The sequence below is a fragment of the Elgaria multicarinata genome, chromosome 7 (assembly GCF_023053635.1).
Source record: "Elgaria multicarinata webbii isolate HBS135686 ecotype San Diego chromosome 7, rElgMul1.1.pri, whole genome shotgun sequence".
Classification (NCBI taxonomy): Eukaryota; Metazoa; Chordata; class Lepidosauria; order Squamata; family Anguidae; genus Elgaria; species Elgaria multicarinata.
In genome coordinates this window covers 67,153,944-67,171,244 of record NC_086177.1, presented here as the reverse complement: position 1 = coordinate 67,171,244, position 17,301 = coordinate 67,153,944, and the positions used below count along the sequence as shown (strand labels likewise).

Below are 17,301 nucleotides of genomic sequence, written 5' to 3'. Positions count from 1 at the left end.
GCTTGAATCAATCCAGACAGAAAACACAAATCTTCAGGAGCGGTGAGTTCTTGCAAACTATTTATGCCATTTATTATAAACAACTTGTTCAGTTTCTGTAAACTCTTATTGTATTTTTACACTTGATAATTAATACATTACATAAAATATTCATTTATCTCAGTTCTTTTGATATCGTTTAATATTCTAGCAGTTGTGTGCTGGTTAGCATTATTCTATTTTGGACTGTAGACTTAAACATCCATTCTGATGGCGTAATATAAATATTCTTTAAACAAAATACCTACGGTTTACAAAACAATGTTAAGGCTCTACAGTTTTCAACCAAGCACCACAAGCCTTAAGGCCACATCCTCCCTAAGGAGGCAGAAAGTGCCAGTGAAATTCTCATTCTCCAAAAGCAGATAAACCATGAGGACAGGATGGAGAATAGGATATGCAGAGGTGACTGTGGGGTTGTGGAAAACTGATGACGAAGAACTTAGGGCCACCTTCTTCTCTTTTTTTTTTGTTTAGAGCAGCCCTTCCCCAACCTCGTGCCCTCCAAAGGTGTTGGACTACAAATCTGGAGACAACCAGGCTGAGTCTGTTTCTCAGAAAGCCAGGGCTGCTCAATCCAAATCAGTTCCATAGCTTAGGGGTTCTCCTCGAACCATCTCTGTCACTTGAAGCCCAGGTGGCCTCAGTGGCACGGAGTGCCTTCTACCAGCTTCGGTTGGTGGCCCAGCTATGCCCCTATCTGGACAGGGATAACCTAGCTTCAGTTGTCTATGGTCTGGTAACCTCCAAATAAGATTACTGCAATGTGCTCTACGTGGGGCTACCTTTGAAGATGGTTTGAAAGCTGCAGCTTGTGCAAAATACAGCAACCAGATTGATAACCAGAACCAGAAGGTTTGAGCATATAAGACCAACTCTGGCCCACTTGCATTGGCTGCCTGTATGTTTCCGAGCCCAATTCAAGGTGCTGGTTTTAACCTATAAAGCCTTACACAGCTTGGGACCACAATACCTGACAACGCCTCCTGACATGAACCTACCCATACACTATGCTCAACATCTAAGGCCCTTCTCGAGGTGCCTACCCCGAGGGAAGCTTGGAAAATGACGAGAGGGCCTTTTCAGTGGTGGCCCCTCAGTTATGGAATGATCTCCCTGAAGAGGCTCGCCTGGTACCAACATTATTATCTTTTCAGTGCCAGGGCAAGACTTTTCTCTTCTCCCGGGTGTTTAACAGCATATGCTGAGTTTTTTAACTGACCCAAGAATTGTTGTTTTTAAATGGATATTGTCAATTTTTGTATGTATTTTATGTTTTTAAATTTTTTATATTTCTTTTTAATGTTCAATGTTTTTAACTTTTGTAAACCGCCCAGAGAGCTTCAGCTATGGGGCGGTATATAAATGTAAATAATAATGATTTATTTATTTATTACATTTTTATACCGCCCAATAGCCGAAGCTCTCTGGGCGGTTCACAAAAATTAAAACCATAATAAAACAACCAACAGGTTAAAAACACAAATCAACAGTTTAAAATGTAAGATGCAATAGGAGACGATGTTCAGATGTAATAGGAAACTATGTTAATCGAAGGCTTCTTTAGTTAATCTTAGCAACATAAGAAGGGAGGAGGGAAAGGATGGCATGAGAAAGGATTGCACAGGCACAAGGCTTATGCTCATTTAATTTTATTAAGCCAAGATTTATATATGCCAACTATGCCAGTATCTGAACAGATGCCATATGTCTTAGCCTGACAGCTGGCTTTAATATTATCTTTCTTTCTTTCACTGTATAACAATAATCAAGGCAACACCAATCAGGCAAATAACATCTGATTGGTCAAAGTCAATTATGCGTAAGGCATAGCAGGGGAAGATGAGGCTGATGCCCCCAACACATCTTTTTGGTATTTCTTTGAAGATTTGGAAAGAGTGTGGCTCAGAAAATCCTGGGATTAAAAAAAAAAAAATCTCAATAAGAACTTGGTACTGCTCTGGAAAAAAAAGGAGCACCTCTCAACATTAAAAAGGGTGTCAAAGTGATGCTTGATTATGAACATCCTACGCACATTGAGAAAATCAATCTTACTTCTGAATAAATGTGCATAGGATTGCACTGTTAAAGCCCAGCCCTAGGCTCTGCACACCGCAGGGTTCAGGACTTGCAGCACTGGCACAAGGGGACCCCTGACCCTTTGCTATTAGTGATGAGAGTTGGCTCTCCCCACTGATCTGGAGCAGCAGCATAAGTATGAGAAAAGGCTTTCTCAGGGCAGGACCACAATTGGCTCCATGCACCGCTAATATCCACAGCTCTGGCACAGCCGTACACTGGTTAGAAGCTGCAGCAAGGACTTATTTCTCACTCTAGAGGTAACTGGGCTGCTTTGCTTGCCTTGTATAGATGCTGCGCAGGTTTGTGTAATTATTGTGGTGAATGTATTTTAACAGCTTGGGATGGAGAGTGATCATACTGCCATGATGATGATGATTCCACTCAGGAAATGACTGCTAGAGGAGACAGCCATTTTATTTTCAGCATGCATCTAGCTGAAGCAGGAGGGAGGGGGAGAGCGACACTACTGAGCATGTATGTGCTAAGTTTGAAAATGGCATCCATATTCACGCTAATGGGGCAAAGAAATATTCATTAAAAATCAACCGAAGGGAATTTTAAAAAAAGAAAAGCCATTCCACCAACTAGAAGGAGGGAGGAAGAAGACCCCTGCCACTGGATTGATGGGTAAGGGTCTCAATTTCCCAAATAGCATGAGCACATATTCTCATGTGTCATTTTGATTCAGAAAGGGGTTTTTTTTCTTTTGTATTTTAAGCTACCATCCTTCCCTCAATCTTTCACCAATCTTTTTTGAAATTTTCAGGGTATGTAAAACCAACATTTCTTTCTGGCACATGTAAATTTCAGCAAGATTACTGAAACTTTTTCCATTTTATGAACGTTAGAATGACCCACCCCCAATTACTGCTTTATAATGGCAGAATGCAGAATCTACTCACCATCCTTAACTACATGGGCACTACAGTGTCCATGTAATCAACATGATACTTGCAAGGCATATTGTAAGTTATAAATTACATATACTTTTTGAAAGAAAGGAAGAAATGTAATTTGTAGTAATTTGTATTTGTATGATGCTGTGGCTAGGCAATTGGGTTTGTTCGTGAGGGGAAAAAAGCACCAAATAGCGTGGGCATGAAAGAGACAAGCTCTGGTGCTTGGAGAATTCGTATAAAAAGTTTTTTATTAGTATCCAAAGGTGCTCAACATTTCGGACAGGGAGTCCTTCATCAGGAGCTGTAACAATTCAAAATAAACAAGTTAAAAGAGGAAAGAGGAACAACACCTGGAAACTAAGTTACATTCTTTGAAAAATTGTTTCATGAATCACAACTATTATTGTATATAAGATTTGTTGTTAACAGAAATGTAATACACTTATACTTAACACAAACCCTGCATTATCATAGTTTGTGTTAAGTATAAGTGTATTATCATAGTTCGTGTTGAGTATAAGATATGATTTCGGTAAGATAATTTCTACTGTATGTATATATTAAAGAAAAGGTACTTGCTATCTTTAATGTGTGAAGCAATGATGTTAAAAACAGAGAAACCTGACTTTTGAACTGTAGTATCTGTTCATTATGAATAACAAGCCTAATACCTACCCTGTAGGATTGACAAGGTATAAAGGCTGGAAAATTTCCATGCAATTTTCTGTTAACAACAAATCTTATATACAAGAATAGTTGTGATTCTGAAACAATTTTTCAAAGAATGTAACTTAGTTTCCAGGTGTTGTTCCTCTTTCCTCTTTTCTATTTTAACTTGATTATTTTGAATTGTTATAGCTCCTCATGAAGGACTCCCTGTCCGAAACGTTGAGCACCTTTGGATACTAATAAAAAATGTTTTATATGAATTCTCCAAGCACTAGAGCTTGTCTCTTTCACACCTAGGCAATTGGGTTGGCATAGAAGACAAATCTCTGTTTGACTGTGAAGTTCATCATGTGACCTTCTTTACTGGGTGGTTGTGAAAAGGGAATGGCGGTGGAATTGCTTTCATCTCCTCTCCTTAGATTAAGACCAGGATACAAGTGTAAATTTAACTAATAAACACTTTAACGTAATGCACTCCACTCAGTTCTGATTTAATTAATCCTTTGTAAGGATTAATTAAATACTTTGTAAGTATGTCACTTGTCGATAGATATTTAACGTGGAATTTATTGATTGATTGATTGCATTTATATACTGCCCCATAGTTGAAGCTCTCCAAAGCTTAGATTATTGGAAAGATATTGCTAATATATGTCTTCTACTTACTTATTGCAGCCCATCATTCCCATGTTCACACAGAATATTCGAGAAAACATTCGAACACTTGGAGGACTAAGTAAGCTAATTCAGTTTGGTGTTGTTGTTGTTTTCATATTTTGTTTTCAGTGACATTTATTGCCTGTTTGAAGTTTTGTCTACCTGTCTTTGATGCATATGATGGTAGACTTTAAAAAAAAAGGTAATATGATTTGCACTTTTATAAACTGTTTGGAAGTGTATGCATGCAGATTTAGAGATTTCTTGAGCTCAAGTCTCACTCTTCCTTACACAATTATTTGCCAAGCCTTAATACCTACAGGCTTACATAACATTCTGTGCTGCAAGACTTCTTATTTATTTATTTATTTATTACATTTCTATACTGCCCAATAGCCAGAGCTCTCTGGGCGGTTCACAAAAATTAAAAACATTCAAAGTATAAAACAACAGTATAAAACCATAATATAAAATACAGTATAAAAGCTCAACCAGATAAAAACAGCAGCAATGCAAAATTACAAATTTAAAACACCAAGTTAAAATTTATTTATAGACTGTTAAAATACTTGGAATTTGTTCACAGATCTGATATGCCTCCATTGGGAAATTGCATTTTGAAAAATTAGGTTAGAGTTCTGCAGCCCATTAATTGGCTGCCTTATACTAATGACTTGGTCCCAGATTCTTTTTGTGAGCTTCCTCAGCCCCTGTCTTCTCTTTTGTTCCTTCCTTTTTCCAGTTCCCTGCCTGTATCCTTCTCTTAGGGCCAAGCAAAACACAACACCATTCACAAACTAGTGACTATGTGAATGACTTTTTAAAAGTAATTGTTAGGGCTGTGCACATACCCCCCAATTTGGCTCGGAGGCCGATTCAGAGCCCCCGAAACAGCCCCAATTCACCTCAGGGTGCTTCGTGGGTTTCCCGCCTCACATCGGTGCCAAAGCCGAGGCGAGATTCAGGCTCTCTAAGGTGTCTCAGAAAAGCCTCCCTTTCCCTACTCCTCCTGCTTACCTGCTGCCATTGGCGCCAATGACAAGAAGAACCAGACCGCGATTTTAAGATATCGTGGGGGCTCTGATTATTACCTCTATGGCCACCGTAGTTTGTGGCCATGGAGGTGCTAAACAGTTTAGTACCTCTATGGCCACAAACTACGGTGGCCATAGAGGTACTAAACTAACATTGTGGCCTGGTTCTTCTCAGATGCGGCAGCGGGTGGCGGCAATGGCAGAAGGGAAGCAGCCCAGTGCCGCTCTAAAGCAACTCAAAGTGCTCCGAAGTTTGGAGCTGATCAGCTTTGAGGCGTGTCGAGCTGAACCAGAACTGCCTTGGAACCGAGGCAAGGCAGGCCAAATCAGCCCACCTTGGCTCGAATTCGGACATTCATCCGAGGTGCTGCACAGTTCTAGTAATTGTAGGCCTGGGATGGGATGGGGCAATCTGTTTCAAGATCCTGGTGAGGGGGTTTAACTCTCTTCTTCCCTCTAGTGTCACAATCCAAATCAGTCCTCGACCCTTATTTGTATCGGGAGGAAAGCTCCCACTGGAATTAATATGAGCTTCATTTTTCAGTGGAAATAGCAGGCCTGATTGGGACCACCGCAGGAACAGAAGTGGCTAAAGGCTTCCTGGCCCCATGCCAGTCCTGTGATTCAACTTGACCCTCCCCAATAGCAGCCACTTCTAATGGTGTGAATGGTATTTCTTCTAATTTGGCTCTATCTCAGACCTTATGTCTTCCTTCCTGGTCCCTGCTTCTCAGCTCACTGTTTTTGTCAACCAACCTGCAACTCAGCAGTCTATCCTGTTTTATTTATTTTATTTATTTTATTTATTACATTTTTATACCGCCCAATAGCCGAAGCTCTCTGGGCGGTTCACAAAAATTAAAACCACAGTAAAACACCCAACAGGTTAAAACACAATTACGAAATACAATATAAAAAGCGCAACCAGGATAAAACCACACAGCAAAGTTGATATAAGATTAAAATACAGAGTTAAAACAGTAAAATTTAAATTTAAGTTAAAATTAAGTGTTAAAATACTGAGTGAATAAAAAGGTCTTCAGCTGGCGACGAAAGCAGTCCTGTAGCTTCCTTACTCTGCAAGCTCTCTTTCCGCTCTGCCTCCTAGCATATGTTCCTGCCAATCTCACACATGCTTCCACGCCCGCCCTGCCCAAGGTACTGTTTTAGGGGCTCCCCCCCATTAAAACTGATTTTCACTTAATTTATAGATACCACACTGCTTAAGAAATAAAAGGAAGTTGCCTTTCAGCTACTGAGTCCTTCATAAAATGTTAGTCAGTTGTATATACAATTGTAAAATATATGATAAAGAAGGCAGACTTCAGTCACAAATAATTTCATATAAAAGCCAAAAAAGAATTCAGCTCTCCTCCCACTCATGAAATATTTTTCTATTACTATGTTACGATACAATTACTAGGTATCTAGGGTTATTGGTGTATAGGACCTAATACTAGACTCATTTACAAGCTTAAATTTTAAGGCCTAGTTGTTATGTTCATGACCATGAGCTCATAGACTTGTCTTCCCTTATCTGGCTTTGCTGCGAGGAGATCAGAAGTTTTCACCTCAGTTGGTTACTCACTGGCCCTATTTGCACATAACAAATAAGTCATGAATTCTAGTTTTCTAAACTACCATATGAATGAGCAGTGTGCATGCAGCCTATTCACCTTTTCTCCTGGGAAGGGATGGCTCTGAAAGGCTACTTCTTGAAACCCTGGGGAGCTGCTATCAGGCACTGTAGACAGTAAAAAAAACTAGAGGAACCAAATGGAAAAGTCTTCAGAATGTTATTGGAACACTCCACTGTGCTCTTTGAACTACCACCCCCTCCCGGTGCCTCCTCCGAGGGAGGTGCTGAGAGGTCTGTTTCAGTGGTGCCACCGTCCCATCCCCCAGATTAGGGAACGTTCTCTCTAGTGAGGTCTGCCTGGTGCCAACATTGTCGTTCTTTCAGTGCCATGTTAAGACTTTTCTCTACTCTCAGCCATTTGACAGCATATGATAAGGTTTTAACTGGCCCTGGGATTTATGTTGTTGATTGTCCCGATGGAGCCAGATGTGGGTTAGTCCGTCCATCCCTAGTTTTTGAGTTTATTGGACACTACAATGTCTCTTTAGTGAGAGATTGTCTAATTTGGCTAATTGCTGGTGGTGCAATACAGCTAAATGCTTCTATTAAAACGTATGTTTTGGCAATGTCCGGTAATTGTTTCTTTTTCAAAGGAAGTTATTACACAGATAAATTTTGTACTTGAACAGTCTTTAAGATTCCCTGATGCACACACACTTTTAAATTATTTTCTTGCCTCATGGAAATTAACAAATGTTCAGCATGAATAGATTCTCTGCACTCTTTTGACAGTTAAAGGACTGATATTACAACATTGGAAGGATAGACACTCACCTCCTGTAATGCAATGAACTGGAGACCTTACAACACTTTCAATATAAATCCCACCTTAGGATGGTTGTTTATTTGGATATTAGGTCCAATTTTGTTGAAATCCAAATATCATTGCTAGAATGTGGTATGCATTTCACACAAATTGATGTGTGTGCATTTTAAAAAATGATCTATATATTTCTTCTACTTTTTAGGTGCACCACATTCTGGATCCATTCACAGACACCACCGCATTGGGGACCCCTGGCTTAGTGTATTGTCCAAATCTTGGATTACAGTTTTTTGCACCCAAGCAAGCCGTGACTCATAAGTGTGCTGTAAACTACAGTTTATTGTTGGCTTAGAAGTTCTAGCTTGTTTGGAGACAATAAACAATAATCCCAGGTTCAGTTGCCATGCTATGCTATCCTTGCCTGGTTTGTTTAACTGCTCATGTGAAGGGAAGAGCAAAGCAGGAACAAATAGGCTGTGTGAATGAGCATGCTGCTCATTTACTTTGTGACTTAAGCAGCCAAAATATTTGGCTTATTACCTGTGAACATGGCTATTACGCCTCAGCTGAGAACTACAGTTAGTGTTAACTCCGGTTTAGGGCATCTTTTCCCATTATTATTATTATTATTATTATTTATTTATTTATTTATACAGCACCATCAATGTACATGGTGCTGTACAGAGTAAAACAATAAATAGCAAGACCCTGCCGCATAGGCTTACATTCTAATAAAGTCATAGTAAAGCAATAAGGAGGGGGAGAGAATGCAAACAGGCACTGGGTAGGGTAAACAGGCACAGGGTAGGGAAAAAACTAACAGTATAACTAACAGTCTAAAGTCCGAGTAACATCAAGTTTTAAAAGCTTTAGGGAAAAGAAAAGTTTTTAGCTGAGCTTTAAAAGCTGAGATTGAACTTGTAGATCTCAGATGTTCTGGGAGAGCATTCCAGGCGTAAGGGGCAGCAGAAGAGAATGGACGAAGCCGAGCAAGCGAAGTAGAGACCCTTGGGCAGGTGAGAAACATGGCACCAGAGGAGCGAAGAGCACGAGTGGGGCAGTAGTGTGAGATGAGAGAGGAGAGATAGGGCGGAGCTAGACCGTGAAAAGGACACCCAGCCTGGTGTCCTTCAGATATTTTGTACTACATTTCCCAACAGCCTCAACCAGCAGGGCCAATGGTCAGAGGTAATAGAGTTGATCGTAAGATCTGGAGTGCACCAAGCTGGGGAAAGCTGGTTTGTCCAGGTTCTGACATACTGAATAATCACTGTTAGTTGAAAATGAGAGGGGAAACTTCTGACATCTTCCTCATGGCCATGCCAAATGGATATTGTCTGTTTTCGTTTGTATTTTATGCTTTTCATAGTTTTAAATTATATGCGTGTGTGTGTGTTCACTGTTTTTAACTTTTGTAAACCACCCAGAGAGCTTCAGCTATGGGGCGGTATATAAATGTAATAAATAATAATAATAAAGGAGGAAGGGATAACACAGAACCCAAAGCTTGTTGCTGCTGGGCCACGTGGCATTCTGCTGTGACTTTTTTTTATTATGTGCAAATGCAGCCTAGGGCTCAGTAAGCAACTCTTGCTTAGAATGCTTAACATATAAAACTATTTCAGAGTCACACATATTCAAGATCGCTCTGGACTCAGACCCCAAAGTTCCTGCTTACCATGTGTAACTACATATTTTAAAGTTGAAAACCATTATTTCCAAGATATTTTAATGAATTTAGTAACATTATTATACCTGCTACACTTTTAATGTTTTTGTTTTTTCCCCGTAATGAACCAGAAATATTTAGGTGGATATATGAGTATTTTCGTCTGCCAATAGTCCCAATGTATGGAAACTTTCCTGTGAAACTGCGCACATATATTGGGGATCCTATTCCATATGAGCCAAATACAACTGCTGAGGAACTGGCGAAAAAAGTAAGTTTTTACTTTCGTAATATTGAAGTAGTAAACTTAAAACCTTGGTCCTAAACATTTGTTTTGTACCAGGCCGTCTGAGAATGACAACTGGTGGGTGAAGTGTGAAGATCCTTTGAGAGACATAAAAACAAAACAGATGTGTTTGTACAACATTGGGAATTCTTTCGCTCTATGTTCTAATGAGCTGCCTTGTACCAAGTCAGACAGTTTGGTCCATCTGTTCTGACTGGCAGCAGTTCTCCAGGGTTTTGAGAACTAGGCTTTTTCAGCTCTGCCTGGAAATGTTGGGTACTAAATCCGGGTCGTTCTGTATGCTATGGATATGCTTTATCCCTGAGCTATGGCCTTTTCCCTTTGTAATGACAATTGGCCTCAGGGCCAGCCCTCCCATCCAGTGGGGTAAGTTGGAGTGTTTGTTTGACTCTTGCCCTTCCTGCCAGAGTAAAAAGTGCCAAGTGAGTGACAGGAGAAACAAACACTTCTTTGGGTGAAGGATTTGTCCCAGCAAGTTTAAAAGAAACTGATGGGAGACCTTTATTGGAAAAGCCCAAGTTGAACCATGCTGTACTGGATAATTTCCAGCCACTTACTCATTCCTGCTTAAACGATATTGAGTTTTTAACAGGCAGAGGAGAAAGCTTGTTTCAAATGATATGCAAATGTGTGTATACACACTATATGAGATGGAGAGGAAATTATATTAGTTGGAGAAGGACCAAGCTATTTTAGATATGCCAGAGCACTTGTCCTTGTCCAGACGGGTTTGTACCATGCAGCACTGTGGTGGGAGGGGAGATTGATGATCAAGAGATCAAAAAAACCCACAGGACCATAAGACTAGGTGCATACATACATGGGTGCTGCTCCACATGTTTATTCTTTCGCTTTGCAATATTTAAAAGTGGAAGTCCCCTCATTAAGTAAAAAGGATAAGAACCCTAATTCCAGTCCACCCATTGATACGTAATAATTTTTACTCCTTTTTTGTATTTGTGCAAATTATACCTGCTTTGCAATTTCAGGATTAAAATATGAATATCGTTATCGGGTAATAATGCTGTTCATAAAAGACTAAATGTTGGTTTTAATTTTGATTTCTGATTTCTGTTACATTGTAATAATGAACTGTTCATTTCTCCCCCTCCCTCCCCCATTTTTTAAATTTTTTTGCCTTGTAGGCAAAGACTGCATTACAGTGTTTAATAAACAAACATCAGAAAGTACCAGGAAATGTATTTAGAGCTATAATGGAAAGATTTGAGACAAATAAAAAAGAAGACTAATATCTTTGGGATATGGTAAATAGCTGTAAAATATTTTTAAATTATGTTTATAATATGGTAGTAATATTTGAAAATATTGTTATTTTATTAGTGTTCTATTGCTTTGCAGTTGTACAACTTTGAAAAATAGATTATTTTTTCAAAAGCTTTTCATTAAATCTGGGGCTTAGGCATCTTGATATTTCAGCGTAAGTGGAAGACTTTGATCTTTAAAAATCATGCACAGTTTTACCTTGGAAATAGTATTTTAGGCTTTCTGAAAATGTGTAAAATATGTGGCTCATTTCTACAATGGAGAAAGCAATTCTATGGACCCAGGGCAGTATCTGAGGGGCTAAGGTTTACTGGGGATTTTCCCGCTCTGAGGCCAGAGATGGAGCTATGAACTCAAAGCTGGAAATTCTCACCCATGTTTCCACTCCCCGGCTGCTGTGGAAAGCTCTGTTGCACCACCTCCTCTGAGGTAAGATCTCTGACCTTTGGGGTGAAGATGGAGACTGAGGAGATAGTGAACCAGTAGGCAAGGAGGGGAGAAGGAAAGCAGTGGCTCCACCGGAATCAAAGGCCTCTCAGCCCCAGTCCTCGGCACACTACTCGGCTAGACAGGCTCAAATGTAGGCAGGCTCAAATGCCTGCCTAATGAAAAAATCACTAGAGGATTGAGAGGATTAAAAGAAAGAGGAAAAAAGGCTTCTGCCTCTCTTGCTGGCAATAGGCCAGCAGGATATTGGATTCTCAGAAGCCTGGGATTCAGAGGTGTCTGTTGTTTGGCCTGCAGACCTGTAGGGTTGCACCATGATTTAATTGGAAGGTCAAAGCTGCAGTTTTGTGGTCTTTGGGAAGGTGTCCCAGAGGTCATAGGATATGTCAGATTTCCCCATACAAGGGCAGAGAGAGAGACAGACAGGCAGGCAGGCAGAAGTGATCTCCCCTTGCGGGAGGAGATCTGATGCAGAGATCATAGAACACCCCCACCCCCACCCCACACAGCTATTTCTTCTCCAATGTTGGAAAATGGAAGGTGGTGCCAAGACACATCCCCAGCAAATCTACATCGGCCTTGGACCTAGTGTAGTTTAATTCCTTATTGTTGTAATGGCAAAGCCCATAAAGGAAATAAAACAGCAGAAATGCTGTTCCTCTCTCCCCACCATCCTGCCTGCAGAAGACTAGCAGGGCTTTGGGATCTGCGCTTCCTCCTGTCCGCGGTCATCACTACCTACTGGTAGATTGATGTGTAAAATATTTTTGGCTAAATTTGATACTTTAACAAAACGTGAACCTTCCCATATCATGTATCGTGTGCTGTAATAGAGATTCCCTAAAGAGATCAGTTCTGCAGTTACATTATGGATAAATGCCAAGTTCTACACCTAGGAAAAAGAAACCAAATTCTCCACTCCAGCCTTCTCCAGCCCTCCAGATCTATTGGATGGAGCACACACACACTCCTACACCCAGCCACTGAAATAAAGAGCCTGCCTGTTGCTGACTCAGGTATAGAAGCTTTCTCACTCACCATGCCAGCCAGCCAGCCCAGCAGTACTTTCACAACGAGGAAATGTGGATGATTGACTTTATTGGAAAAGCCCAAGTTGAATCATGCTGTACTGGATAATTTCCAGCTGCTTACTTATTCCTGCTTAAACGATATTGAGCTTTTATCAGGCAGAGGAGAAAACTTGTTTCAAGCAATATGCAAACGTATGTATACACACTATATAAGATGGAGAAGAAATTATATTAGTTGGAGCAGGACCAAGCTATTTTAGATAAGCCAGAGCACTTGTACTTGTCCAGACAAGTTTGTACCGTGCAGCATGGGGGGAGGGGAGAGATTGCTGATCAAGAGATCAAAAAATCCCTCAGGATCATAAGAATAAGTGCATACATGGGTGCTGCTCCACATGTTTATTCTTTCACTTTGCAGTATTTAAAAGGATCTTGGAGAATTGTTCTAGATGTCAAGCTGAATATGAGCGAATAATGTGATGTGGCTGCAAAAAAGCAAATGCTATTTTGGGCTGCATTAATAGAAGTATAGCTTCCAAATCGTATGAGGTACTGGTTCCCCTCTATTCGGCACTGGTTAGGGCTCATCTTGAGTGTTGCATCCAGTTCTGGGCACCACACTTCAAGAAGGATGTAGTCAAGCTGGAGCACGTTCAGAGGAGGGCGACAAGCATAATCAGGAGTCTGGAAACAAAGCCCTATGAGGAGAGACTGAAAGAACTGGGCATGTTTAGCCTGGAGAAGAGAAAGCTGAGGGGAATCATGATAGCACTCTTGAAATACTTGAAAGGTTGTCACACAGAGAAGGGCCAGGATTTCTTCTTGATCATTCCAGAGTGCAGGACACAGAATAATGGGCTCAAGTTACAGGAAGCCAGAATCCAGCTGGACATCAGGAAAAACTTCCTGACTTTTAGAGCAGTATGACAATGGAACCAATTACCTAGGGAGGTTGTGGGCTCTCCCACACTAGAGGGAGTCAAGAGGCAGCTGGACAACCATCTGTCAGGGATGCTTTAGGGTGGATTCCTGCATTGAGCAGGGGGTTGGACCTGATGGCCTTATCGGCCCCTTCCAACTCTACTATTCTATTATTTATTTATAGTCATAAAATGATGCCACTATTAAACTAAACATATTTCAAAAATGCCCTGTGACCACTGATATTTTTCCTTCTGTGGCCAAGTGGTTTATCTTCTCCATAGAGACTCCTTAATAATGAAAGCAGAAAAACTGCATACACAATTGTATAATGTAACAAAGGGTGCTTTTTTCTCGAAAGAATAAATTAATCATATTTATGCATAAAATAATCATATCCATGAATCTGCTGGTTAGCCCAGATGTATCAGAAAAAAACACTACATATAGAGATATGTTGTTGTTTTAATATATTGTAAAGAGCAGATAGACTGATACAAATGGACTGTAAATAAAGCAGGCCAATAAGGGCGTGCAAAGTGGGTCTTCTCTGCCTCGAAATTCAATCTGGAGCTCTGTAGAGGTGATTCTCTGCCTCAATTTCAGAGCTACCCCTCTCCACCTTGTCAAATTTCCCAAGAAAGAACCATTCAGTATTTGGGTAACTAGTATTAACAGAAATGCTTACAGCTCCCTCATTTTTAAAGTTAAAATGGTAAAAATTGGCACAGTGATAGCACTTAATGAGGGCTTTAGCCTCACCAAGTTTGAATTAGGTTGGTTCATGTTTTGATTTTTTTTAAAAAAAAAAATTCCCCTCTCCAGCCTATGGCCATACTACCTTGAACATGCCCAATCTCGTCTGATCTCGGAAGCTAAGTTGGGTCAGGCCTGGTTAGTACCTGGATGGGAGACCGCCTGGGAATACCGGGTGCTGTAGGCTAAAAGAAAAAAAAAATTCCCCACTCCAGCCTTCTCCAACTTGGTGCCCTCCATAATCTATTGGATGAAGCACACACACCCCTGCACCCAGCCACTGAAATAAAGAGCCTGCCTGTGGCTGACTCAGGTATAGAAGCTTTCTCACTCGCCAGCCAGCCAGCCAGCCCAGCAGCACTTTCACACTGTGGAAAGACTATGAGTCTGAGCAGAAATACACTCCCTCTCCCCCTCCCAACGGCCAGAATCAGTAGCCATTTAGTGTTTCCCACTCTCCCAAACACTGTGATTGGAGAACATGGTCAGGGACAGCGCTGTGGCTATTCCTAATTGGTTAGCCACAGAAGTCAATATCAAAGCTACCCCTCACCCCACTCAACATCTTCCAACTATGGAGATATTCAATTTAGACACACACACACAGAGAGAGAGAGAGAGAGAGCAGGATAATTCCAGATATTTTAGAAGCTCCGATTGGGCGTGTCTCTGCTCTTAGATTATTTGATGGGTTTGGAAGCATCCAATCTCTGTTCAGGGAGATTGAATGCCCCACAGATGTTTGCAGTTACCAGATCATTCTGGGGCAGAGTGCACACCCCTACAGGCCAATGCTGTGTTGGATGGAAAATGAGTGAGTTTCAGAACAGATATAGTTATATCTGCCTTGCATTTCAGCAGTTTCGTATTGGTCATAGGCAAGAAGAAATTGTATGCAGGTGAGTGCCTGGAATTCCAGGAAGGTGAGTGAGTGGGCCAGCAGAGAAGGGACAGAGCACTCTTGTCCTCAGTATAGAAATTCAGCAAGATGCTGCAGAAAGGATGGAGCTTTCTTTCCTCTTCTGCCAGCCCCCAACAGTCTACAAAAGTTTTGCAAGCTAGTAACCTTTTTTCAACTTGTTTACAAGATTGAGATATATGTCTTTCAAATATTCTGGAAACTAAATTGCAGTGTTATAGATAACAGTTCCTGTTCTAGGATAGCATGGAACTAGAGATGTATGAGAAATGCATTTCAGTTCGTGTTTGATCAGGATTTACCCAGTTTGTACCTTTCGGACGGAACATGGACTCGGATGCGATCCAAGCTTGCAACATGATTGGTAGACCAGAAATATTATGTTGGACAGCATTTGTACTTTTGAAAAATGCACACAAATCAGTTGGAGAAGAATGCGGACATTTCAAAGATGCACATAATTGATAAGAGATTTGGAATAATATCCACGAAGATAGAGACTTGTTTTCATGTGAAAAGAAAAAACAAAGCTCACAATCTGATACTGACTTGACTCGGAACAAGCTTCAAGATATAGTTTGGACAACTTCAGTGAGCTTGAGTTTTGCTGGAGCCCACTAAGAAATACTTGTGTAAGGTATTGCTTCCGGAAATTTGGAAGTTGTTCTCCACATGGATCAGCCCTACCCCATGGAGAGTCTCCACGTTTGGCACCACCTGCTGCCAGAAATATGTGGCCTTGTGTGGAGACTTGTGATGTGATAAACATCTTGTGTGTAACCAATGTCACACGGGAGCATTTTTCTGCAGTCTCAACTTGGTTGCCATAACATGTAAAGGAGCCCTGAGTGCATACTGATAGGTCAACACATATTTCTTGGATTTGTATTCAAGACTGGCTATAGTATAACAATACTTTTGTTTTTTTTAAATTTTTTTAATATCTTTCTGATTTGGGTTATTTAAGAGGAAAAGAGCAGGTTTGCTCCGTAAACCACTGAGAGTTGTTGAACATCCGCTGATGTGATATATATTTTTACAACCGCCTTCAGAGTAATATCAGTAATTCTGATATTCTAAGGAAAAAATACGTGGGGGTACTTAATTATTGCTCAGATTGTTGATTCACTCTATGTGTCTTCTGCTTCAAACATTCCAAAATGACTTATGTAAATTTATACCTGTTAAAATTAATATCTATATATTTATCTTATTTATTATCCTGCTGAATTGACATTTGTCGTAGTTTTGACTTAAGTAAAACTACTTTTAAAATTATTGGGCATACTAGCAGTATCTGTAATACCAGTCTCGGGTCAGCTTGCAATCCTAAACACACTTATCAGGGAATAAATCGCATTGAGTATGAAGAGACATACTTCTGTGTAAATATACATAGGATTGTAAGTTAGGATCAGGTTAGTGGAACCTGATACACAAGAGAAAAGAAATGCATCTGCGTATCAGTTTCATTCACTGAAATACATGAAGGTTATTGGGTTTCCACTTGCAAAATAGATTGCTGACTTGGGTTAGGTTCATATTTCACAATCTATTTTCACAAAAGTGGCCCAATTAAATTACATTACACTGCTGCAAATGAGTAGGCAGTTGTATAAAATATAAAGGTAAATAAGGCAGGGAGGGGGGTACTTTGAAGTATGCAGTTTTATATAGATCTTAAAGTTTTGCAAGCATTTGAAAACCTAAAAGATGGGGCTTACTTTTGTAGTTGGATATTCCTTTAAATGTTTTTTCTGAAATAATGAAATAGTATCAAAGCGAAATGCGGTATCATTGTTTTTAAAGATAACACATATCTCAGTAGGACTTTTTTTCTGTCTAAACATGCAAGAATTGCACCCTTAGGGGCTTTATGAATAACTAAATAACTGAGTGAAAAGTTTCTTTCAGGCATTTTCAAAAGGAGACAAACAGAAGCCTGTACCAATACTAGGCAAAAACAATCAGAAAATATCCAGAAACATGGTAGACATCTAGTATAACAGCTTTTCAGTGGTATTAAGGAAGATAATTACTTGAGGCCACAAACCTATGCATGTTTAGATAGAAAAAAGTCCTACAACTCCCAGCATTCCCAAGCAGCATGAACAAGGTGACTACAGTGACCAAAGGTAGTTTGTTGAGTGGAGAGAAGTTGGCACTAAGTGATCTGTTTCCT

At 40.2% G+C, this 17,301-nt stretch overlaps 1 protein-coding gene and 1 non-coding gene across 2 annotated transcripts in view; both read left to right on the top strand.

The window, feature by feature from the left end:
• Nucleotides 1-17,301, top strand: part of LOC134401622 (DGAT1/2-independent enzyme synthesizing storage lipids-like) — a 51,018-nt gene that overhangs the window by 18,351 nt on the left and 15,366 nt on the right. The window contains exons 6-7 of the mRNA XM_063130734.1: nt 4,365-4,425; nt 9,586-9,725. Of these exons, the coding sequence (XP_062986804.1) occupies nt 4,365-4,425; nt 9,586-9,725 (201 nt within the window). The remainder of the gene's footprint in view (nt 1-4,364; nt 4,426-9,585; nt 9,726-17,301) is intronic.
• LOC134402046 (5S ribosomal RNA) lies at nt 14,269-14,387 on the top strand. The gene has a single exon (XR_010025695.1). It is a non-coding gene; the product is annotated as a 5S ribosomal RNA (ribosomal RNA).